Here is a 26202-nt window from a genome sequence, read left to right as displayed (position 1 = left end):
GAATGAGGGAAAAGAACTGCTGCAGTGCATTGCCCTGTTAAATTTTATCGTCTTTCCTGTTAATGCTTGCTAATATAGCTTAATGATTTCTGCTACGCATTTAATGTTTAAAAATCTGGCTGCTTATACATCAGCGCTGTTAATTGTTTCCTCACCCGTGGCTGTGCCTTCAACTCCTGAGGATTTTTTTGTGATTTGATGTCAGTTTTCTGGCTAACGGGCTGAAGGAGGAGGAGCTTTGAAAAAGCTAAGTTAGTTATGCAGTCGTAGGTTGTTGTCTCCATCTCTCACACCAAACTGTGAAGACATGGCACTCTGGCTATTGTCATTTCTGTGATCCATGTCTACAGAGAAAGCTAGTAGTAAACGTAATCAGCAGTTTACAGAAACTATGTAGTGCAAGTTCTTGATTTTTATTGAAAGTAAAAATAAGATTTTTTCCAAATGACAGTCTGAGCTTAATGCTGTTCTCCTTAGTGTAAGTAGAAAAATTCAGCAACCTGTGTGGTAAGAACTACTTTACCCACATTAGTTTTGGAGGATCCCTAGCACCCTGCAGCTGTGACATCGTAAAGGATCCTTGAACAATAAACCAAGAAGAAGATATATTACAGTTTCTAATTGATTTTTTTGTTTTTGCACGTGGTTCAGTAAAAATCTTACTATACGTAAGCATAATCATATGCAAGTATGGGAATAGTAAATTACACTGAGGCAATATACAAGAGTCGTCATGTTTCCAGCAATATCTTGTACCATTCAAGTTCAAAGTTGAGAGATCAAAGTTCATCATGGGAGTGGATGGAGGATATGGTGTAGTCCAGATGATTGTGGGAACTGGTGGTTTATAGGGGATATCAGTCGAAAGTCTGCCCCATGTGATGGAGATAAGCCCCAACTTATCCTCCGCTATATCAATAACTGCATTGGTGCTGCCTCCTGAACCGTTGCAAAACCTGTTGATTTTTTAAACATTTACCACTGCCCTCGACTCACTTAGACTATATCTGACCTCCCTTTTCTTGATCTCTCTACCCTCTATCTTTAGTAAACGTGGTTTCCCCCCCACTATCAAGATGGATCCCTCATCAGCGTCTCCTCTGTATTCCACAGTTCTGTTCTCGCACCCTCTTTCCCCCTTGCCCCCTGCCCCAGATGGAATAGGTCAGAGTTCCCTTGGTCCTTTACATCCAACACATTGACATTGCCACCTCCTTTGTCGTGATCCCACCACCACTCACATTTCCACTTGCCACAGTTGCTAGCTCCGCAACTCCTTGGTTTACTTATTCCTTCCTACCCAAACCACCCCTTCGCGTGGTGCTTTCCCCCACAACTGGAGGAGATATAACTCCTGTCCCTATCATTTCTCCCTTACATTCATCCAGGGACTTTAGCACTGTTCCAGGTGGGACAGAGCTCACATGAACCTCCTCTAATCTCATCTACTGCATTCGGTGGTCCTAATGCAGCCTCCTTTAGATCAACCGTTTCATAAGGAATAGGAGTAGAATTAGGCCATTCGGCCCATCAAGTTTACTCCGCCATTCAATCATGGCTGATCTATTCCTCCCTCCTAACCCAATTCTCCTGCCTTCTCCCCATAACCTCTGACACCTGTACTAATCAAGAATCTATCTATCTCTCCCTTAAAAATATCCACTGACTTGGCCTCCACAGCCTTCTGTGGCATAGAATTCCACAGATTCACCACAAGATTTCCATTCGCTAACCATATTAATTCCCTTCCCATTCTCATACTGACTTCTCTGTCTTGGGCCGCTGACTTGCTGCCAATCAAACCCCCCCCCCCCCCCCCCCCCCAACACCTTTGGATATATTGTACTTGAAGCTCCCGTTCAGGTTATTGATGCAGATTATGAACAGCTGGGGCCTAGTACTGATCCCTGTGGCACCTCACTAATTATAGCTCTTTTAAAGCTAGAATATGTTAAACACTATGGCTTGTTGCCACATTAAAACTCATAGTTGCAGATAGCTAAGCTTACATTATGACTTCAAATTTTTGACGATGCATTTATGAAAAAGGCTGAGTGGCACCATTGGACAGTTAGGCTATGATACCTATATAGATCTGCCTCTGGCTGGAACTTGGGAGTTTGATGCTGCTGTGAATGATAGACTCGTTGAATTTTAGCATCCTATGGATTAATTTTGTGTGAGAGAAACACATTATGGGTGTTGCTGTAACCTATTCATGAAGTGCCCAGAGTGTACCAAGCCAGATTCTTAAAATTAACTGTAGCATCTGAAGAAAATTCTATTAAATATCTATAATTACAAGCATCTGTGATGCATATGTTTACGTTTTTACGGAAACATGGCTTAATGACAACATCCCGGACTCCGCTGTTCAGCTCGACCGGCTAACATACTACCGATCGGACAGAGCTACGGTTAGCGGGGGGAAGACTCGCGGCGGCGGTGTGATTGTTTACATCAGTGATGCTTGGTGTCGGGACGCTGTGTTGGTCTACAAACACTGTTCACCGCTGGCGGAGTTTATGGTTGTGAAGTGCCGACCTTTCTACCTCCCGAGGGAGCTAACAGCTATCCTGTTAGTCGCTGTTTACATCCCTCCCAGTTCCAACAACAAGGACAGAGAGGAGGCACTCTGCGAACTGTACCGGGCCATCTCTGAGCAGCAGACAGCACACCCAGATGGCTTTCTCATCGTAGCTGGGGACTTCAACCATGCTAACCTAATAACTGTCATGCCCAAAGTATACCAGCATGTTGATTTCCCAACACGAGAAAACAACACCTTGGACCTTGTCTACACGACCATCAAAGGAGCATACAAGGCTTCCCCCCTCCCCCACATCGGCCTCTCTGATCACCTCACCGTTCTGCTGAAACCGGCATACAGACCCCGGGTGAAAGTCACCAAACCGGTTTCAAAAGAGGTACGTGTGTGGTCAGAGGACAGCACAGCTGCACTCCAAAACTGCTTTGAGACTACAGACTGGGACATGTTCAAGCAGGCAGCAACATACAACAACACAACCAACATTCAGGAATACACAGAGACAGTTACAGGCTACATCACCAAATGCATTGACGATGTGACCCACACCAGAGCCATCACCATCCGGGCTAACCAGAAGCCATGGCTGACAGGGGAGGTCCATGGGCTGCTGAGGGTCCGCAACGCTGCCTTCAGAGAGGGCAATCCAGCCGGTCTCAGAGCAGCCAGGGCCAACCTTTCCAGTGGCATCAGGAAAGCCAAACAACACTACACCCGGCGCATCACAGCCCACTTCAGTGACAGCAGAGACACACGGAGCCTGTGGAAGGGTATTAGGACTATCACGGACTACAAACCCCTACCACAGACCTGTGACAGTGACACCTCTCTCTTGAACGACCTCAACGGCTTCTTCGCACGCTTTGAAGCACAGAGCAACACACCTGCGCAGAAAACAACTCCCCCCCCCAACGACCAGGCTATTTGTCTGTCTCCAGGCAGTGTGAGGAGCACACTGTTAAGGATTAACACCCGGAAAGCTTCTGGACCTGACAACATTCCTGGTCGTGTGCTAAAAGACTGCGCAGCTGAGCTCACAGATGTCCTCACAGACATCTTCAACATCTCCCTGAGCCAGGCTGTTGTTCCCTTGTGCTTCAAAGAAACCACCATCATACCTGTGCCCAAGAAGTCTTCTCCATCCTGCTTCAACGACTACCGCCCTGTAGCGCTGACTTCAACCATCATGAAGTGCTTCGAGAGGCTGGTCATGAAGCAGATCAGATCCAACCTCCCCCCCTCCCTGGACCCGTTTCAGTTTGCATATCGAGCTAAGCGGTCCACTGAGGATGCCATCTCCTCTGCTCTACACCCAGCCCTCACCCACTTGGACACTAAAAACTCATATGTTAGGATGCTGTTCATAGACTTTAGCTCAGCATTTAACACCATCATCCCCCAGCAGCTGGTTTGTAAACTAACAAATCTGGGCTTCAGCCCCCTTCTCTACAACTGGCTGCTGGACTTCCTCACTGCCAGACCCCAGTCCGTACGGGTCGGCAGCAACACATCGGACACCATCACGCTGAGTACGGGTGCCCCACAAGGATGTGTGCTAAGCCCCCTGCTCTTCACCTTGCTGACCCACGACTGCACACCCACCTACAGCTCCAACCACTTCGTCAAGTTTGCGGATGACACAACAGTGGTGGGTCTCATCAGCAACAACGACGAGACCCACTACAGGAAGGAGGTGGACCAGCTGGCCGCGTGGTGCACAGACAACAATCTCTTCCTGAATGTGGAGAAAACAAAGGAGATTGTTGTCGACTTCAGGAGGACGCACACCCAACACCCCCACCCACTGACCATCAATGGTGCTGCTGTGGAGCAGGTGAGCAGCACCAAATTCCTGGGGGTGAACATCACCGAGGATCTCTCCTGGAGCAACAACATCACGTCCATCGCCAAGAAAGCCCAGCAGCGCCTCTACTTCCTCCGCAAACTGAAGAGAGCGGGAGCCCCCACACCCATCATGTACACTTTTTACCGAGGCGCCATCGAGAGCATCCTCAGCAGCTGCATCACTGTGTGGTTCGGAAGCTGCACAGCCTCCAGCCGCAAGACCCTGCAGCGCATAGTGAACACTGCTGAGAGGATCACTGGCGCCTCACTCCCAACACTCCTGGTCCTTTACACCACCCGCCTCACCCGCAAAGCATTGAGCATTGTGGGTGACCCCTTCCACCCCTCCAACAGCCTCTTCACCCTCCTGCCTTCAGGGAGAAGGTTTCGCAGCCTGAGGTCAAGCACCACCCGACTAAAGAACAGTTTTTTCCACCAGGCTGTCAGGATGCTGAACTCTCTCCCCTCCCTTCCTCCTCTCTCCCCTGCCCCTATTGGACCTGGACTTTAACACCCCACACACACGCACATCCAGCACCAGACACTTTAAAAAAAAATTTTTTTTTAACGCATTTGAAGTGACTATATTTTATATTTTATATTTTATGTTGATTGTTGTTTGCTGTGCCTTTTTAATTTTAACTTAGTTTTATGCACTTTGTTCCTCGGGATTGTGGGAAACGGTATTTCGATTTTCTGTCTGTGTAAACTGGCTGAGGATTGACAATAAAATTGACTTTGACTTGACTTGACTTGATATGTACTGCAAGTATTTTTTTGCATCAGTAGTTTATGTTTTAGCAGCATTGAGTTAATTGCATTTAGAATGTAAGTAAAAACATTCCAAAGACGTACAGGTATGTAGGTTAATTGGCTGGGTAAATGTAAAAAATTGTCCCTAGTGGGTGGAGGATAGTGTTAATGTACGGGGATCACTGGGCGGCACGGACTTGGAGGGCCGAAAAGGCCTGTTTCTGGCTGTATAGATATGATATGATATGATATGATAAAAACAAAGGGAAATGGGACCTCCCTTACAGTTTTAGGCGGTTGGATATTACCTTTATATATAAATGTAGATGATGTGACTCATAATTGTCCCATAACCAGCAATGGGATCACTGGTTTGCAGTGAAATTCTCTGGCTGAGATGGGGAAAGATGTAATTGGCTCTTCTTACTCTTTATTATCTGTCTACCACTCTTCCACCTACTTCAATGGTCAAAGATTCCTGAGTCAGCAGAAGTGTATTATATGAATATTTGCTGAATTGGTTTTTTGGGTGGTGAGGGGGCAGATTGTAAGTACCCAGTTAAAGGGAAGACGAATTAGCTGTTGAATGGTCAAAAGAAGTCCATGGTCTTTAAACGTTGTGTTTTTCTTAAAAAGCATATGATAACAAAACTTGTGAGCACTGTCAAAGAATGAAACATTTGTCAATGCAAATTGCGAGAAAATTTGTCTCTGTTGATGCCATCTATTGGTTTTACGGTCTATTGAAGCTACTGTCGACACAAGAGACTTGAATAAGAGACGTGTAATTGTACTTAAAGAATAACTGAGTTATGTATTACATCTGCACATGCGTGAGTTTGCCCAGGTCATGGGTCATTCGGGATAAACATTCTCGCCAGCTGAGTTACTGTGTGCATACATTACCATCGATAATTGTTTTGACCTGCGTTTCATACGTATTTTCCAGTTTTGCTTCTTCGAGGTAAGAAAATACTGCTTTCAAAACTATTAACTAGGTGTATTTATGGTTCATTTGTACAAAACTATGACGATTTTGGTGGTTTTATTGGCTTTTCCTTGGGGTCGATGATCATCTGATACACACATTGTTAGGAAGAGTGGATTTTTGAACAGTTGATCCTAGGGATTGCACAATGGTGGATAAGAAGATTTCCCATTCAAGAAGACTTGATGCTTCGCCACGCCCATTTAGAGATTCCCCCCTCCCAGCAGTGGTTATCAGCAAATGACCAGAGAAACAGTACACAAAACCAAGAAGGTTGCTAATGCCCGCATTCATGTTGAACGGGCCATAGGTCGTCTAAAGTTGTTTGACATCCTGAGAAACACTTTACCTATCCCTTTTGTTTCCATATTGATGATATTTTCACCCTCTGTGCAGCATTATGTAATTTACTGTCTCCATTGGTGTGTACATGAGATGTTGTTGCACTTGCAGATCATTTTGATCAGAAGTTCAACTTTATGTTCAACCAGATTTGATATGAACTGAAATCCAGAACTTGCCGAGTTTGCAACATGTACAATTCAACTCAATCAGAGCTTTACATCTCTTGCATCGTATTTATTTTGCAAAACAGTTTTGTTATCACCATGTATCTATGCAGAGCTCATTTATTGTGTTTAATTCATAGTATACAAACTGGTGGATTTTTTTCTGACAGTATGACAGTACTGAACTATACATTTAGTTTGTGAAGGCTCAGTGTAGTTATATTTGCATAAACAATTTTAAGAGAATTTGTTTTTCAAGCCACAATGACTACTAATAGTCATACTGTATGTGTGTCTGGATTAGTTCCAGGAAGCATGTCGGGATCTTGTTTTGCATATCTGCTATGTAGTTTTTAATAATTCTTCATGTACCAGGTAGAGATAAAATGTTGGGGAAAATCATCGTGCTTTGGAATTGCCAATAATTGATTAAAAACACGCTAGATGAATATTTAGGAGATGGCATGTCATGGTTGTTGTACATGCGATCGAGGGTTGCTTGCCAGCATTTTGGGGGGGGGGTGGGATACAGGGGTTACTTCTCAGACAATCAACTCCATCATTCTTGCAGATATTCAAGTGAAAGAACATATAACTCTCTCAGCACATTCGGCATATTTCCTCGTAGTTCAGTACAATACACATCTCAATTAGTAAATGTACAGAAGTTCATACAACTCTTAATTTCTTTCATTTCGGTTAATCATTTATCAACCATTGTTTCAGTGTACATTAGCCATTCAGTTACATGTATATGTTTAGATGTAGTCACACAGATGCATTGTACTTATGTCGAGTTGCATCTCAAAACTACAAATTGATATTGACTTTGTTTCAGGTAAACAAAATTAAAATGTATGGTATATACCGTAAACATCAAGTTAACTCGTCTCTTATTACTTAGACCGAAAACTCACACCGAAAATGTTATTTTTACACAGTTCCGCCCAATATGTACACACAGTTTATACAGCGCAGCATTCACGATCACTAGCAACGCTCTTTGTTTATCATATCATATCATCATATCATATCATATATATACAGCCGGAAACAGGCCTTTTCGGCCCTCCAAGTCCGTGCCGCCCAGCGATCCCCGTACATTAACACTATCCTACACTAGGGACAATTTTTACATTTACCCAGCCAATTAACCTACATACCTGTACGTCTTTGGAGTGTGGGAGGAAACCGAAGATCTCGGAGAAAACCCACACAGGTCACGGGGAGAACGTACAAACTCCTTACAGTGCAGCACCCGTAGTCAGGATCGAACCTGAGTCTCCGGCGTTGCATTCGCTGTAAAGCAGCAACTCTACCGCTGCGCTACCGTGCCTTTGACCTTTGACAAATCTCATGATTCCTTGCGCACGTGAGTTACCGAACTCGCCTATACAAAAAGTCACAATGAAAATGGTCTATGAAGGTTTTCATAATTTTTTTAACCAAACACATATGACCGTTTGTGCCTCCTTGAGGGAACATGGCAGAAAAATCTAGAAGTCTTGTTCTTTTTCCCCCAATGTTACCTCACCACTTTTTTGACATCCAACAGATGTCTTTGTTTCCTTTTTGTGGCAAATTTGAAATGCAGAATGTGAAAGGTGCACTGAGGTTGGGAGTGCAACGTGTTGACAGGCTTGTAGATCCCTGGCGCAGTTGTGCCTCAAAAATTTGTGATTCACCCCTCAGAACAGTACACACTTGATTGTGATGGGACCCTGTTTATCTGCAGCCATGCATGCTTTATGATTGCACACATTGAGTGAGTCCTTCAAAATAAGCTGGCTGGAGTTCATCACACTGCCAGCCAAAGCATACTTTCATTGTTAACTTGAATGTGCTGCAGTAACGCACTATTGCACTACTATTGTTTTTTTTGTGTGTGTGTGTTTGTGTGTGTGTATGTATATGTATAGATATGCCCAGACTGAAGAAGGGTTGCGACCCAAAACGTCACCCATTCCTTCTCCCCTGAGGTGCTGCCTGACCTGCTGAGTTACTCCAGCATTCTGTGAATAAATACCTTCGATTTGTACCAGCATCTGCAGTTATTTTCTTACACTGTATATATATATGCCAAAACATGTTTTGATGAGCCAATGAGCCAAAACATTATGACCACGGACAGGTGAAGTGAGTAACATTGATTATCTTGTTACAATGGCACCTGTCAAGGGGTGGGATATATTAGGCAGCAAGTGAACAGACTGTTCTTGTTGTTGATGTGTTGGATGCAAAAGAAATGGGCAGGAGTAAAGACCTGACAAGGGCCAAATTGTTATGACCAGATGACTGGGTCAGAGCATCTCTGAAACGGCAAAGGCTTGTGAGGTGCCCCCGGTCAGCAGTGGTGAATACCTACCGACAGTGGTCCGAGGAGGGACAAACTGGCGACAGGGTGTTGGGCGCCCAAGCCTCATCGATGCGTGGGGGCATCGAAGCTATCCCGTCTGGTCCGAACCGACAGAAAGTCTACTGTGGCATAAGTCACAGAAGATTTTATTGGTGCTCACGGGAGAAATGTGTCGCAATACACAGTGCATCGCACTGTGCATGATGAAGTGTTCATCGCACCCTGCTGCGTATGGGGCTGTGTAGCCGCAGACTGGTCAGAGTGCCCATGATGACCCCTGTCCACCGTTGAAAGCGCTTACATTGGGCACGCGAGCGTCGGAACTGGACTTTGGAGCAGTGGAAGAAGGTCGCCTGGACCAATGCGCCCCGTTTTCTTTTAGATCACGTGGATGGCCGTGTAGGTGTGTGCCGTTTACCTGGGGAAGTGATGGCATCAGGCTGCACTATGGGAAGACGACAAGCCGGTGGAGGGAGTGTGATGCTCTGGGCAATGTTCGGCTGGGAAACCCTGGGTCCGGCCATTCATGTGGTCGTCCATTTGACACGTGTCAACTACCTAAACAACGTTGTAGGCCAGGTACACCCCTTCATGGCAATGGTATTCCCTGGTGGCAGTGGCCTCTTTCAGCAGGATAATGTAAAGAAGTTACCTCCCCCCCTCAACTCCATCCAAGGACCCAAACAGTCGTTCCAGGTGAGACAGAGGTTCACCTGCACTTCCTCCAACCTCATCTATTGTATCCGCTGCTCTAGATGTCAACTTCTTTACATCGGCGAAACAAAACGCAGGCTCGGCGATCGTTTCGCTCAACACCTTCGCTCAGTCCGCCTTAACCAACCTGATCTCCCGGTGGCTGAGCATTTCAACTCCCCCTCCCACTCCCAGTCTGACCTTTCTGTCATGGTGAGGCCCACCGGAAATTGGAGGAACAGCACTTCATATTTCGCTTGGGCAGCTTGTAGCCCAGCAGTATGAACATTGACTTCTCCAACTTTAGATAGTTCCTCTGTCCCTCTCTTCCCCTCCCCCTTCCCAGATCTCCCTCTATCTTCCTGTCTCCACCTTTATCCTTCCTTTGTCCCGCCCCCCTGACATCGGTCTGAAGAAGGGTCTCGACCCGAAACGTCACCCATTCCTTCTCTCACGAGATGCTGCCTGACCTGCTGAGTTACTCCAACATTTTGTGAAATAAATACCTTCTATATATATATATATATATATATGTGTGTGTACTTGTGAGTACGTGTGTGTATGCACACTGAACTTGTTTTTTCTCTCATTTATTATATTTATTATATTGTTCACAGGGTACTATGTTTACATATTCTGTTCTGCAGCAAGTAAGAATTTCATTGTTCCATCTGGGACATATGACAATAAAACACTCTTGACTAATGAAAACCGGGCTATTGTGTTTTGAGTTGTAAGAACCTAGTGAGGATTTAGTATGATTTGAAATTACTTTTAGCTTTTTAATCCATCTTGACCTATTGTGATTGTACGTATGAACATGTATGCAACGAGTTGGTAGTTGTCTTGCTCTAACTTCCATCAACATGTATCCACCAAAAGATGATGATGGAGACTTCCAAAAGTTGATATTGTTCTTGATTTCAAATAAATCGGGGGTTTTTCAAGAAAGAGAGCATTTATTCTTAAAATGTCATACGGTATGATTTCTTCTTTGGCTTTCAGTCTTGAATTATTGCAAAATAAATGTGTTTCCAATAAAACTATTCTTTCTCCAAATAGGGATGGACGAATGCTGTTTGATTATTTAGCCGAAAAGCACGGGGTAAGTGATAATGTGTTTATTATCATGAATATTTATAGCCAGCAATAGCATAATATTACAACTCAGCTGCTGAGAAATGAATGACAGTGATCATGAGTAATAGTTGAAGCAGTGCATTAGGACCAATATTACACTTGCCCTGAGATGCAATTGATTCTGCAAATGTTTGGATAGGAAAGGGCGACGTCACATTTAATCATATTATCATTATACCATATATATACAGCCGGAAACAGGCCTTTTCGGCCCTCCAAGTCCATGCCGCCCAGCGATCCCCGTACATTAACACTATCCTACACCCACTAGGGACAATTTTTACATTTACCCAGCCAATTAACCTACATACCTGTACGTCTTTGGAGTGTGGGAGGAAACCGAAGATCTCGGAGAAAAGCCACGCAGGTCACGGGGAGAACGTACAAACTCCTTACAGTGCAGCACCCGTAGTCAGGATCGAACCTGAGTCTCCGGCGCTGCATTCGCTGTAAAACAGCAACTCTACCGCTGCGCTACCGTGCCGCCAGTCAATGATTATTTAACTGATGACATCATTAGTTGTTAAAATAAATCAATAATTTGGATATACTCAGACATCAAGTTAATGATGTAATGGCATTACTTCATAAGAAGAAAAGTTGAAGGGAATTAAAAAAACAAAACTGCAAACTTAATTTATATTGTGCAGGATTTTGTTTGTTTCCCAATGAAGAAGGTAGTGTCTAAATTTTAAAAGATCTTACATTCCTTCAGCTCATCTTTTGTGTATTGTATATTTTGTTTTTGTAGTTTCGTCAGGAATATTTAGACACCTTGTACCGATATGCTAAATTCCAGTACGAGTGCGGTAATTATTCCGGTGCCGCAGAATACCTCTACTTTTTTCGAGTTCTGGTGAGTACCATTTCCTGGAGGTGAGTGAAGTTTGTTGCTATACTGTCCAAGTTTTTGTAGATCTGTGGCAGAAGCATTTTCTATGTTCCTCATGCTCAAAGCATTGGATTTGGCCAGTTACAACAGGTTTAGAAGGGAGCTTGGAAATGGCAGGCAAAAAATGGTAATAGAATAATCTGTGAAAAATGTTTTCAAACCTACCCATCTGATATTTAAAACTTGGGGATGGCACATTACATGGGAAAAATAATGAATTGGAAAGGAGTTGTGGGAATATCTATTTATTAGGGGCAAGAAGAGGCTCGAGCCAGGCTTATATTATTGTTAATTTCCAAGCTGATGAGCATAGTACTATTTTTTTTTTTTGCACCAGTTATTATGGCTTGTGTGCAGTTTTAATCAATCGTGTGTCTGTAGTATTGGTAGGAAAGACAGCATTTATCATTCTGAATTGTACATGGGGAGTTGGTCGCAAGCTGTTGACCTGATGCCCTGAATCTGTGTGACGAAGTGACTCTCAGGATTGAGAGCAGTCGCAATAAATTGACTGTAGAGAAAGCAGGGACTCTGCAGAGGACTTGGACAGGTTGGGAGAGTGGGCAGAGAAGTGGCAGATGGAATATAAAGTAGCAAAGTGTGGAGTCATGCATTTTGGTAGTAGGAATAAAGCCGTAGACTATTTTCTAAATGGGGAGAGAATCCAAAAATCGCAGGTGCAATGGAACTTGGAAGTTCTGGTGCAGGATTCCCAAAAAGTTAATTTGCAAGTCAAGTCAGTATTGAGGAAGACAAACGCAATGCTAGCATTTATTTCACGAGGGCTAGAATACAAAAACGGGGAATTAATGTTGAGGCTCTATAAGGTGCTGGTCAGGCCGCATTTGAAATATTGCGAGCAATTTTAGGCACCATATCTAAGAAAGGATGCACTGGCTCTGGAGAGGGTCCAGAGGAGGTTTAAAAGAATGATCCCAGGAATGAGTGGGTTAACATATGATGAGTGTTTGATGGCACTGGGCCTGCACTCGCTGGAGTTTAGCATGAGGGGGGAGGCCTCATTGAAACTTACCGAATATGAAAGGCTTGGATAGAGTGGATGTGGAGAAGATGTTTCCACTAGTGGGAGAGTCTAGGACTAGAGGTCATAGCCTCAGAAGTAAAGGGTGTTCCTTTAGGAAGATGAGGAAAAATGTATTTAGTCAGAGGGTGGCAAATCTGTGGAATTCTTCGCCACAGAAGGCTGTGGAGGTCGTTAATGGATATTTTTAAGGCAAAGGTTCTTGATTAGTACGGGTGTCAGGGGTAATGGGGAGAAGGTAGGAGAATGGAGTTAGGAGGGAGAGATAGATCAGCCATGATTGAATGGCATAGAGATGATGGGCCGAATGGGCTAATTCTGCTCCTACCACTTCCAGCCTTATGACTTTGATATTTTACAAGTTAACATGATGTGTGACTTGGAGGGGAAACTTGCAGGTGGTGGTAGTGATGCACCTGTGTTCCTTATCTTGAAAATGCTGGTGAGTTTGTGTGGTACTGTGAAGCTAGTTGTAAGTTTCTATAGTGGCAAATAGTAGACCGTGCGGTCATGGTGCACCTGATGGTTTCAGGGACACTATTTCATTTGCTGAATTTAACTTCCCCAGCTTCTGTGGAGAACTTGTGTCTCCAGATCACTTGTCTGATTCATTGGGTCTCTGGATCAGTTGCATAACCACTCTGGTGTCTATTGCATTCTTTATGGTTGTACAATGGTTACAGTTGACAGGAAGGATGGAGATGCTGGAAGTGATCCACAGGTGTCAAAACAATGCTACTGTTACCAACAGTAATAGCTTTCACTATCAAACAATAAGTCATCCAAAGTGATTCACAGTCATAAGTGTTGATACATGATAGGATATTTGAGATGTTTCAGTGCCTCTCTAGGGCTGAAGTTAATGCCACATTATGTAATGTAATCCTGGAAATGAATCAGGATTCTATAATATAAAAAGTTGAAATGAAAGCTTTTATTTTATTTCTAAGGAGGTGAAAGTTATTTCCAGTCTAGGTTTGTGGATCAACTCATGATCAGCTGCCTTTTCTAGGCAGAGAAATCTAAGAATACTAGCAACCTTTTGTAAGCAATATTAAGAACTGTTTGCTAAGACCACATAGGTTTAAGTTGGAAATCAATTCCTTTTTCTCCTCGGAGTGAAATTAATGATGCAGGCCAGCTAGTCATTTACTTTCTATTGCCTCAAATAAATACTAGGAGCCAAGAACCGCTGAAACATTCCCCCAAACAACTATCAGTTCATCAGTTATTGCAAGAGTTCAGCTGTAAATAAATAGTTGGGTTTGCATCAATTTTATATGATTGCTGTGAGTCAGGATATCCAATGGGGAAAAATAATATGTTGTACAAAAAGCTCCCATTGTTCATTTTAACAACTCGAAGGCACAACACAGTTTGCCATCTCCAGCTTTATGATTGCCCATTTATACACTGCTAATTTTAACCTCTTCTTCGAGATCCAGGTGCAGGACTGAACTGGTAGACTCGTCATTTCATCCTTATGTTGCACAGGATGTGTTTCTTCCTACCTTGATTCCATCCTTTCTTTTCTGAGATGGTCCCTTGTCGTTTAGATCCACGACAACCGTCCACCACTTTCAATTTTCTTAGTTTCATCTTGCTCATTTTCAACATGGACATTCAATCCTTCCAGACTTTCAAAGACCCAGCACTGGGACTCTACATGGGTCTAAGCTAAGTTTGTCTCAGAACTGCCTTTGTAGTCTGTATCAGAACTGGTTCATTCTGATACATGGTCATCAATCTGTAATATCACTCTTCATTTTCTCTCTTCAGGGGTATTCCTGACCAATTGAATGTTTCCAGCATTTTCTTTTATTTCATATTTTCTATTATTTCACATTTTCAGTGTCCGCAGTTTGCTGTATCTTGGTTCCACCACATATTTTTCTTCCTCTACTCCTCTGGGCAGATCATCTGTAATTAACAAGCCTTCATCAGCTTCTCCAAGATTTCACGTTCATCACATACACGCATGCATCACAGTCTAATTTTCTCTCCAACCTGTCACAGATATAGAATGTAGAACAGTACAGCACAGGAACAGCCCTTTCGACCCACAATGTATGTGCCAAACACAATGCCAAGTTAAACTAATCTCTTCTGCCTGCATGTGATTCATATTCTTCCATTCCCTAAATATCCATATGCTTATCCAAAAGCCTCTTAAATGCTACAATCGTATCTGCCTCCACCACCACCCTGGCAGCGCATTCTAGGCACACACACTTGTGTAGTTTAAAAATATAAACAAACTCGCCTCGCACATCTCCTGTAAACTATGTCCCTCTCACCTTAAAGCTACACCCTATAGTCTTTGGTATTTCCACCCTGAAATAAAGGTTCAGATTGCCTACTCTAAGCCCCTCATAATATGCTTCCATCAGGTCTCCCTTCAGCCTCCAGAGAAATTCCTCTAGAGAAAACAATCTAAACTCTGCTCATAGCCAATACCCTCTAATCCTTGCATCATTCCGGTAAACTTCTTCTGCACCTTCTCCAAAGCTTGCACATCCTTGGTTAACCAGAATTGCACATAATATTCCAAATATGGCCTAATCAAGGTCCTCTAGAGTTGCAATATGACTTCCTGACTCTCCTACTTAATTCCCTGACGGATGAAAGCAAGCATACCATAGGCCTTCTTGCCACTCTATCTACTTGTGTTGCCGCCTTCAGGGAGTTATGAACCAGGACCCCAAGATCCCTCTGTACATCAATGGGGTTTGGGGTCTTGCCATTAACTGTATACTTTCCCCTTACATTCTACCTGCCAAAGTCCAACGCCTCACATTTGCTCGAATTAAGCTCCATCTGCCACTTTGCATCAGTGTTCATAGAAGAAGACACCAGCAACATGCTAGAAATTCAAGAGAGTCGGGGGCAGAAGCTGGTGGAGTTGCTATTAAAAAGGAGAAGGTGCTTGGGAAGCTGAAGGTAGTTGAGTCACCCGGTCCAGATGGACTACATATCAGGGTTCTAAAAGAGGTTGGTTTCTAGAATGTGGAAGCACGAGTAGTGATCTTTCAAGAATCGCAGAAGTCAGGAGTGCTTTATTTGTCAAGTATGCAACTGTGCAGCAAAATTCTTTTTGCATATATTACACATGCTGGCGCCGCCATTATTCGAATTCCGGTCGGCCCACGTGCTTAATGTACTGGAGCAGTTTCCGCGAGCCGACGCCTCTCTCCTCTCACGCGGCCATCTTTGTGTCCCGGGGCACCTCCTGCAGCTTATCTGAAGGAGCTGGAGGCATTACCCTGCTTCACCATCCTGCCAGTCCTTGCTCTTTGCATCGGACTTCACCAACTCCCTCCCATTCACGCCGTCTGCCGTGCCTTCGGGCGGGTTCCCGATCCACAGAAGTCTGTGGAGGTCAAGTCAATGGATAATTTTAAGGCAGAGATAGATAGATAGATTCTTGATTAGTATAGGTATCAGGGGTTATGGGGAGAAGGCAAGAGAATGGGGTCAGAAGGGAAAGATAGATCAGCCATGATTGCATGGTGTAGACTTGATGGGCCGAATGGCCTAATTTTGCTCCTATCACTTATGAACTTCTCATCCCGCCAACCGTTGAGCCTTCGGGCGAGATCCTCAGTCCCGCCGGAGACCGCGGCAGGCGAGTCGGGCCTGCTTGCCGGGAGGGTCCCCGCTCGCTGCTTGCCGGGAGCGTCCCAGATGACTGGAAAATTCCAGGTGTTACTCCACTGCTCAAGAAGGGAGCAATGCAAAAGAGAGAAACTATAGGCCAGTTAGCCTGACTGAAGTGATTGGTAAGATTTTAGAGTCCATTATTAAGGATGAGATTTCCGAATACTCAGAAGGACATGATAAAATATCTGTGATTCTGTGCTTGATGCCGCAAAGTTCCTTCAATATTTTGTGCTTTGCTCCAGAAACCAGCATATGCAGTTTCTTGTGTCTCCATATCACCGCATTTCCTTTGAACTTTCTAACATCCTGGGATCTGTGCAAATTGAAGCTTCGTTATGCTTTTACTTATCAGGTCAAATGATCTTTCATCAGAACTGGAAAATAAATCATTCTTTCTCTCTTTACAGATAGTAACTGACCTTTTCTGTTATTATTTGATTTCCAGTTCTTAGCTTTTTGATGCGGGTCGTGCATTTTGGCACCTGAATTTAGAAACCAAACATACGAATGTTTGCCTTTTTTAAAAATTTCTCTATATATGGTGTTCTATATATGAAATAATTATGAAACTATTGTCGGTTGTCTCCTATGTTGTGTTTTCTGGGCTGCTTGTTTAATCATAAAGCCACACAGAACGGAAACCCATTCCTCCCAACTCAAGTCAGTGGATATTTTTAAGGCAGAGATGGGCAAATTCTTGATTAGAACAGGTGTCAAGGGTTAACATAGAAAATAGGTGCAGCCATCCGGCCCTTCTCCCCAGCACCGCCATTCACTGTGATCATGGCTGATCATCCACAATCAATAACCCGTCCTGCCTTCTCCCCATATCCCTTGATTCCACTAGCCCCGAGAGCTCTATCTAACTCTCTCTTAAATCCATCCCGTGATTTGGCCTCCACTACCCTCTGTGGCAGAGAATTCCACAAATTCACAACTCTGGGTGGAAAAAGTTCATTTTCACCTCAGTTTTAAATGGCCTCCCCTTTATTCTAAGACTGTGGCACCTGGTTCTGGACTCGCCCAACATTGGGAACATTTTTTCTGCATCTAGCTTGTCCAATCCTTTTATAATTTTATAGGTCTCTATAAGATCCACTCTCATCCTTCTAAACTCCAGTGAATACAAGCCTAGTCTTTTCAATCTTTCCTCATATGACAGTCCTGCCATCCCAGGGCTCAATCTCGTGAACCTACGCTGCACTGCCTCAATTACAAGGATGTCGTTCCTCAAATTAGGGGAACTCCAGATGTGGTAGAAACATAGAAACATAGAAAATAGGTGCAGGAATAGGCCATTCGGCCCTTCGAGCCTGCACCGCCATTCAATATGATCATGGCTGATCATTCAGCTCAGTAGCCTGTACCTGCCTTCTCTCCATACCCCCTGATCCCTTTAGCAAAAAGGGCCACATCTAACTCCCTCTTAAATATAGCCAATGAACTGGCCTCAACTACCTTCTGTGGCAGAGAATTCCACAGACTCACCACTCTGTGTGAAGAAATGTTTTCTCATCTCGGTCCTAAAAGACTTCCCCCTTATCCTTAAGCTGTGACCCCTGGTTCTGGACTCCCCCAACATCGGGAACAATCTTCCCGCATCTATCCTCTCCAACCCCTTAAGAATTTTATATGTTTCTATAAGATCCCCCCTCAGTCTTCTAAATTCTAGCGAGTACAAGCCCAGTCTATCCAGTCTTTCCTCATATGCAAGTCCCGCCATCCCAGGGATCAATCTGGTGAACCTTCTCTGTACTCCCTCTAAGGCAAGAACGTCTTTCCTCAGGTTAGGAGACCAAAACTGCACACAATACTCCAGGTGCGGTCTCACCAAGGCCTGTACAACTGCAGCAGAACCTCCCTGCTCCTAAACTCAAATCCTCTTGCTATGAATGCCAACATACCATTCACTTTCTTCACTGCCTGCTGCACCTACATGCTTGCTTTCAATGACTGGTGCACCATGACACCCAGGTCACGTTACATCTCCCCTTCTCCCAATCGGTCACCATTCAGGTAATACTCTGCTTTCCTGTTCTTGCCGCCAAAGTGGATAACCTCACATTTATCCACATTATATTGCATCTGCCATGTATTTGCCCACTCGCCTAATCTATCCAAGTCACTCTGCAGCCTCCTAGCATCCTCCTCGCAGCTAACACTGCCACCCAGCTTCGTGTCATCCGCAAACTTAGAGATGTTACATTCAATTCCCTCGTCCAAATCATTAATATACACTGTAAATAACTGGGGTCCCAGCACTGAGCCTTGCGGTACCCCACTAGTCACTGCCTGCCATTCCAAAAAGGACCCGTTTATTCCTACTCTTTGCTTCCTGTCCGCCAACCAATTTTCTATCCACCTCAACACTGAACCCTCAATACCGTGTGCTTTAAGTTAGTACACCAATCTCCTATGTGGGACCTTGTCGAAGGCCTTCGGAAAGTCCAGATATAACACATCGACTGGTTCTCCCTTATCCACTCTACTAGTTACATCCTCGAAAAATTCTATAAGATTCGTCAGACATGATTTGCCTTTGGTAAATCCATGCTGACTTTGTCCGATGATTTCAGCACTTTCCAAATGTGATGCTATCACATCTTTAATAACTGACTCTAGCATTTTCCCCACTACCGATGTTAGGCTAACTGGTCTATAATTCCATGTTTTCTCTCTCCCTCCCTTTTTAAAAAGTGGGGTTACATTAGCTACCCTCCAGTCCTCAGGAACTACTCCAGAATCTAAAGAGTTTTGAAAAATTATCACTAATGCATCCACTATTTCTGAGGCTACTTCCTTAAGCACTCTGGGATGCAGCCTATCTGGCCCTGGGGATTTATCTCCCTTTAATCCATTTAATTTACCTAACACCACTTCCCGACTAACCTGGATTTCCCTCAGTTCCTCCATCTCATTAGACCCCCGGTCCCCCGCTATTTCCGGCAGACGGTTTATGTCTTCCTTAGTGAAGACAGAACCAAAGTATTTGTTCAATTGGTCTGCCATCTCCTTGTTCCCTATGACAATTCACCTGTTTCCGACTGCAAGGGACCTACATTTGCCTTAACTAATCGTTTTCTCTTGACATATCTATAAAAGCTTTTGCAGTCAGTTTTTATGTTCCTTGCCAGTTTTCCCTCATAATCTATTTTCCCTTTCCTAATTAAGCCCTTTGTCCTCTTTTGCTGGACTCTGAATGGTTTTACCAGGGCCCTATACAACTGCAGAAGAACCTCTTTACTCCTACACTGAAATACTCTCGTTATGAAGGCCAACATGCCATTTGCTTTCTTCACTGCCTGCTGTACCTGCATGCCAACTTTCAATGACTGGTGTACAAGGACACCCAGGTCTCCCTGCACTTACCTAACCTGACACCATTGAGATAATAATCTGCCTCATTGTTTTTGCCGCCAAAGTGGATAACCTCACACTTATCTTTATTATACTGCATCTGCCCACTCACTCAACCTGTCCAGGTGACCCTGCAACCTCCAAACATTCTCTTCGCAGTTCACACTGCCCACGCAGCTTTGTGCACTGCCATCCGCAAACTTGCTAGTGTTACTTCTAATTCCTTCATCCAAATCATTAATATATATGGTAAACAGTTGCGGCCCCAACACCGAGCATTGCGGCACTCCACTCGCCACTTTCTGAAAAGGACTCATTTACTCCTCTTTGCTTCCTGTCTGCCAACCAATTCTCTATCCATGTCCACACCCTACCCCCAATACCAGGTTATGGGGAGAAGGCAGGAAAATGGGATTGGGAGGCAGAGATCAGCCATGATTGAATGGCGGAGTAGGCTCAATGGGCCAAATGGCCTAATTCCACGACTGTAACTTGTGGTCCACACGAGACACCAACCACGCCGTGACATTAATCCTATATAATTTTCTATTCTCCCCACATTATCATCAATTTTTCATGGTTTCTACCTTTCAGCTGCACACTAGGGGCAATTCACCTAGCAACTCGCATGTTTTTGGGATGTGGGAGAAAACCATAGGGCAAACGTGCAAACTCCGTACAGACAGCGTCTGAGATCAGGATTGAACCCAAGTCTCTAGCATTGTGTTGCATCACTCTGCTGTCTTCAAGTTGTTTGATCTAATCGACTGCTAATTCATTGTTGGCCAGGCATTATCAGTTGGAAAAGAAAATGCAGAACAAATACTGGATAACAATCAAGGAATCCATTTGTTTAATATAACTCGTTTTTGAAGCTGCCAGATTGCTGTCATATTGAAGTTTATGGTAGCAAACCAGTTCTGGCAAAGCTGTTTAACTATTCATCACCTTCCGATGTATTAACAAGTATTATTGTGCAAGGGCTAAGTTGTATGCTTCATTTGTACATAATTGTACACTGTAAAAGAGAGATTATTGGGATGACCATAATACCAGGTTTAAGCAACCTCCACCTATGTTTATGATTGGTTTGGCTCACCAGCGACATGCGAAGGAAAAAATTCAAATAGTTGAAATATCCCAACAGAATAATGTGTTTTCTTCATGTTTTTTCAGGTTCCTTCAACTGATCGGAATGCTCTGAGTTCACTCTGGGGAAAACTAGCTTCAGAGATACTAATGCAAAATTGGGAGGCTGCAATGGAAGACTTAACGCGACTTAAAGAAACCATTGATAATAATGTGAGCATTTTTTATGTATTCATTCCATGACAAAAGATTTTTTAAACATCAGAGATATTCTGTGCTTTCAGGTACATTAGGTTCTCACCAGGTTCAACATGCAGACTAAAAATGTTTGTTTTCTTTTTCTTTTTCTTTCTCACAGTCGGTCAGTTCTCCTCTTCAATCTCTCCAACAGAGGACATGGTTAATCCACTGGTCACTGTTCGTATTCTTTAACCACCCCAAAGGCAGAGACAATATCATTGACCTTTTCCTCTATCAACCACAGTGAGTAGTGTACATGCAGATCACATTCACATAGGACACAGTAGGTCAGACGAATGGGAAGATGGCAGTCACCTGGCTTTAATCAGGTTTTAGATATGATATTAAGCAATTTCCATTTGTGTATTATAAAAATACTCTTTGTTTTCAATGCAACCTGATGATTTTTCTTTTGTAGGGACTGAACATCAAATTGATCAAACCAGCCAGCCAGCATATGGCTATTTTTTTAATCAAGTGTATTTCAGTTCTAAGTAAAGAGGTTAACAAAACACTATATATTCTGTCAGCTGTGGTAACAATTTTTGTTTAGAATTACATTCACAATTTGGATAATTGCTTTGTGAATTAATGCTTAGAAGAGGAAGTGGGTTATATGGGTACAAACTAAATAGTGGGGGGGGGGGGGGGGGGGGAGACAAATTGGAAAGACAAGGATGGAGTTAAAGGGAGAGTAGGAAAAGTTAAGAAAGAAACCAAAATTAATGGGACAGAAACCTCACGAAGGGATAGGAGAGTATGGCCAAGTGAAATACGAATCGAGGTAACTAATGGATTAAAAGTATTATATATGAATGCGCAAAGTATAAGAAGTAAAGTGGATGAGCTTGACACTCAGAGATTGGTAGATATGACATTGTGGGGATCACAGAGACATGGCTGCAGGAGGTTCTGGACTGGGAACTGAATATCAGGGTTATACGTCCTATAGAAAGGACAGGCAGGTAGGCAGAGGAGGTGGGGTAGCTCTGTTTGTGAGGGATGAAATTCAGTCCCTTGCAAGGGGTGACATAGGGACTGACAATGTAGAGTCGCTGTGGATAGAATTGAGGAATTGTGAAGGTAAGAAGACACTAATGGGAGTTATCTACATGCCCCCAAACTGTAACCTGGATATAGGGTGCAAGTTGCAGCAGGAGTTAAAATTGGCATGTAACAAAAGTAATGCCACTGTGGTTATGGGAGATTTCAATATCAGGTAGACTGGGAAAATCAGGCATGTTCTGGACCCCAAGAAAGGGAGTTTGGAGAGTGCCTCCGAGATGGATTCAGAGCAGCTTGGACTGGAGCCGACCGGAGAGATGACGATTCTGGATTTAGTGTTGTCCAATGAACCAGATTTAATAAGGGACCTCATTAAAGGAACCTCTAGGAGGTAACGACCATAATATGATGTTTTAATCTGCAATTTGAGAGGGAGAAGGTTAAATCAGAAGTGTCAGTGTTGCAGTTGAATAAAGGAGACCATGAAGGTATGAGGGAGGAGCTGGCCAAGGTCGACTGGAAAAGGATCCTAGCAGGAATGATGGTAGAACAGCAAAGGCAGGAATTTCTGGGCATAATCCAGAAGATGCAGGATCATTTCATTCCAAACAGGAAGAAAGATTCTAGGAGGACTAACAGGCAACTGTGGCTGACAAGGGAAGTTAGGGATAGAATAAAACTAAAAGAAAAGGTGTGCAACAGCAAAGAGTAGCGGGAAGCCAGAGGATTGGGAAACTTTCAAAGGACAACAGAAGGTAACAAAAAGGGCAATATGGGGTGGAAAGATGAAGTATGAGGGTAAGCTGGCCAAGAATATAAAGAAGGATAGTAAAAGCTTATTTAGGTATGTTAAGAGAAAAAGATTAGTAAAGACAAATGTGGGTCCCTTGAAGGCAGAAACAGGTGAGATTACTATGGGGAACAAGGAAATGGAAGAAGAGTTGAACAGGTACTTTGGTTCTGTTTTCACTAAGACACAGTCTCCCAGATGTACTAGAGGACAGAGGATTAAGGGAGACAGGAACAAGGGAGACGGAGGAACTGAAAGAAATTTGCATTAGGCGAGAAATAGTGTTGGGTAGACTGATGGGATTGAAGGCTGATAAATCCCCATGGCCTGATGGTCTGCATCCCAGGGTCCTCAAGGAGGTGGCTCTAGAAATAGTGGACGCATTGGTGATCATTTTCCAATGTTCTATAGATTCAGGATCAGTTCCTATGGATTGGAGGGTAACTAATGTTATCCCACTTTTCAAGAAAGGAGCGAGAGAGAAAACGGGGAATTATATACCAGTTAGCCTGACATCGGTGGTGGGGAAGATGCTGGAGTCAATTATTATAGAAGTAATAACGGCGCATTTGCATAGCAGTAAAGGGATTGGTCCAATTCAGCGTGGATTTATGAAGGGGAAATCCTGCTTGACTAATCTTCTTGAATTTTTTGAGGATGTGACGAGTAAAATGGATGAAGGAGAGCCAGTGGATGTAGTGTATCTGGGCTTTCAGAAAGCCTTTGATAAGGTCCCACACAGGAGGTTAGTGCTGGGGCCGCCACTATTTACAATATATATTAATAATTTAGATGATGGAATTAAAAGTAACACTGGCAAATTTGCAGATGGCACAAAGCTGGGTGGCAGTGTGAATTGTGAAGAGGATGCTAGGAGGTAGCAGGGTGATATGGACAGGTTTAGTGAGTAGGCAGATGCATGGCAGATGCAGTATAATGTAGATAAACGTGAGGTTTTCCACTTTGGCGGCAAGAACAAGGAGGCAGATTATTATCTCAATGGTGATTAGGAAAAAGGGAAGTGCAACGAGACCTGAAAGTAAACATGCAGGTACAGCAGGCAGTGAAGAAAACTAATGGCATGTTGGCCTTCAGAACGGGAGGATTTGAGTTTAGGGGTAAAGAGGTCCTTCTGCAGTTGTACAGGGCCCTGGTGAGACCACATCTGGAGTATTTTGTGCAGTTTTGGTCTCCTAATTTGAGGAAGGACATCCTTGCTAATGAGGCAGTGCAGTGTAGGTTCACGAGGGTAATCCCCGGGATGGCGGGACAGTCATATGAGGAAAGACTGGGCTTGTATTCACTGGAATTTAGAAGGATGAGAGGGGATCTTATAGAAATGTATAAAATTATAAAAGGACTGGACAAGCTAGATGCAGGAAAAATGTTCCCAATGTTGGGTGAGTCTAGAACCAGGGGCCACAGTCTAAGAATAAAAGGGAGGCCATTTAAAACTAAGATGAGAAAAAACTTTTTCACCCAGAGAGTTGTGAATTTGTGGAATTCTCTGCCACAGAAGGCTGTAGAGGCCAATTCACTGGATGAATTTAAAAGAGAGTTAGACAGCACTAGGGGCAAGCGGAATCAAGGGATGTGGGGAGAAGGCAGGCACGGGTTACTGATTATGGATGATCAGCCATGATCCAAATGAATGGCAGTGCTGGCTCGATGGGCCAAATGACCTCCTCCTGCACCTATTTTCTATGTTTCTATATGCTAGATATACAAAGGACATTACATTTTAGTCATGGCCTAAAACAATGAAAGCAAAACGAAAAGGCAGTAATGAAGAAAATCATGGTTATTAACAGAATGGATTTATGAAAGGGAAATCATGTTTGACAAATGTGTTCTTTTTATTTGGATAGTAATTATCAGAATAAATGAGTTAGAATCAATTAATGTGATTTGTTCAGTTTAAAGATACAGTGTGGAAACAGGCCCTTCGGCCCACCGAGTCCATGCTTACCAGCGATCCCCACACATTAACACTATCCTACACACTCTAGGGACAATTTACACATGCACCAAGCCAAGTAACCTGCAAACCTGCACGTCTTTGGAGTGTGGGAGGAAACTGAAGATGTCAGAGAAAACCCATGCAGGTCACGGGGAGAATGTACAAACTTCGTACAGACGGCACCCGTAGTCAGGATCAAACCCAGGTCTCCAGCATTGTAAGCGCTGTCAGGCAGCAACTCGACCGCTGTGCCACCCTGGTGATGTATTTGGACTTTCAGAAGGTCTTTAATAAAGCATCACTACAGAGATTACAAAATAAAATCAGGATGTTTAGTCCTGGGGTTAACACACCAAATAAAACATAGTCAAATTAAAACAGTGATTGCTGGGTTCCAAGGCTATGTCTGATGGGATGCAGCAGCAAATGGTATTGAAGCCTCAGCCGTTGGTGATCTATAACTGTTTTTTGGATGAAGGAACTGAGAATAATGTATTCATGTTTGCCATTGACACACAGCTAAATGGCAGTGTAGACTATGAAAATGTTGCGGAAAGGTTGATGGAGATAAAGACGTTAAATTAATGCCCAAGGAGTAGAAGATGGAACATAATATGGAAAAATGTGAGGTTATCTATTTTGGTTGAAAAATATAGGGAGGCAGAGTATTTTTGAAATAATGAGAATTACAACAATGAGAAAGGTTCACAGAGAGACCTTGTTGTCCTTGTGCATGAATATTTGATATTCAACTGCAGCAAGCAATGGGAAGGTTAATGGACCACACCTAGAATATTGTTTATCGGTATAGACTTCCTACTTAAGGAAGATTACACTTGAGCAAGTGCACCAAAGGTTTGCCAGACTAATACATAGAATTGTCATATGAAAAGGCTTGTCATCTCTTGGGCTAGACAAATGCGAAGCGATCTCATTGAAATGTGCAAAATTCTTACGTTTGATAGGAGCTAATGTTTTCCTTAGCTTGAGTATCCAGAAGTAGGGATGGCAGCCCTCAAAATAAGGAATGTGGATCAGGATGAGGGAAGATGTGAATGATTGTAATTTTTTTACCCAAGAAGGCTGTGAATGCTCATTTTATTGAAGAGATTGATGGATCATAAAGGATCTTAATTGATGGATCATAAAGGATCTGGATCATAAAGGAATTCGAAGGATATGGTGTTGGTGCAGAAAAGTGACATTGAGATATTCAACAAGGGCAGTATGAGGGGTTGAAGTTCTGATTCAATTTCTGATGTTCTTTAGATGTGCAGCACAGAGATTGCTGAAGTTGGTAAGGCTTTAAAATTTTAAATGACTTCAGAGATAAAA

At 43.4% G+C, this 26202-nt stretch overlaps 1 protein-coding gene across 1 annotated transcript in view; it reads left to right on the top strand.

Annotated features, from left to right (window-relative positions):
* eif3eb (eukaryotic translation initiation factor 3, subunit E, b) overlaps positions 1-26202 on the top strand; it is a 150674-nt gene that overhangs the window by 30578 nt on the left and 93894 nt on the right. Inside the window, exons 4-7 of the mRNA XM_078397625.1 lie at positions 10755-10797; positions 11584-11688; positions 20960-21085; positions 21231-21355. Coding sequence (XP_078253751.1) covers positions 10755-10797; positions 11584-11688; positions 20960-21085; positions 21231-21355 — 399 coding nt within the window. The remainder of the gene's footprint in view (positions 1-10754; positions 10798-11583; positions 11689-20959; positions 21086-21230; positions 21356-26202) is intronic.

This window comes from Rhinoraja longicauda, chromosome 4 (assembly GCF_053455715.1).
Source record: "Rhinoraja longicauda isolate Sanriku21f chromosome 4, sRhiLon1.1, whole genome shotgun sequence".
Lineage (NCBI taxonomy): Eukaryota > Metazoa > Chordata > Chondrichthyes > Rajiformes > Arhynchobatidae > Rhinoraja > Rhinoraja longicauda.
This window is presented reverse-complemented; position numbering and strand designations above follow the sequence as displayed.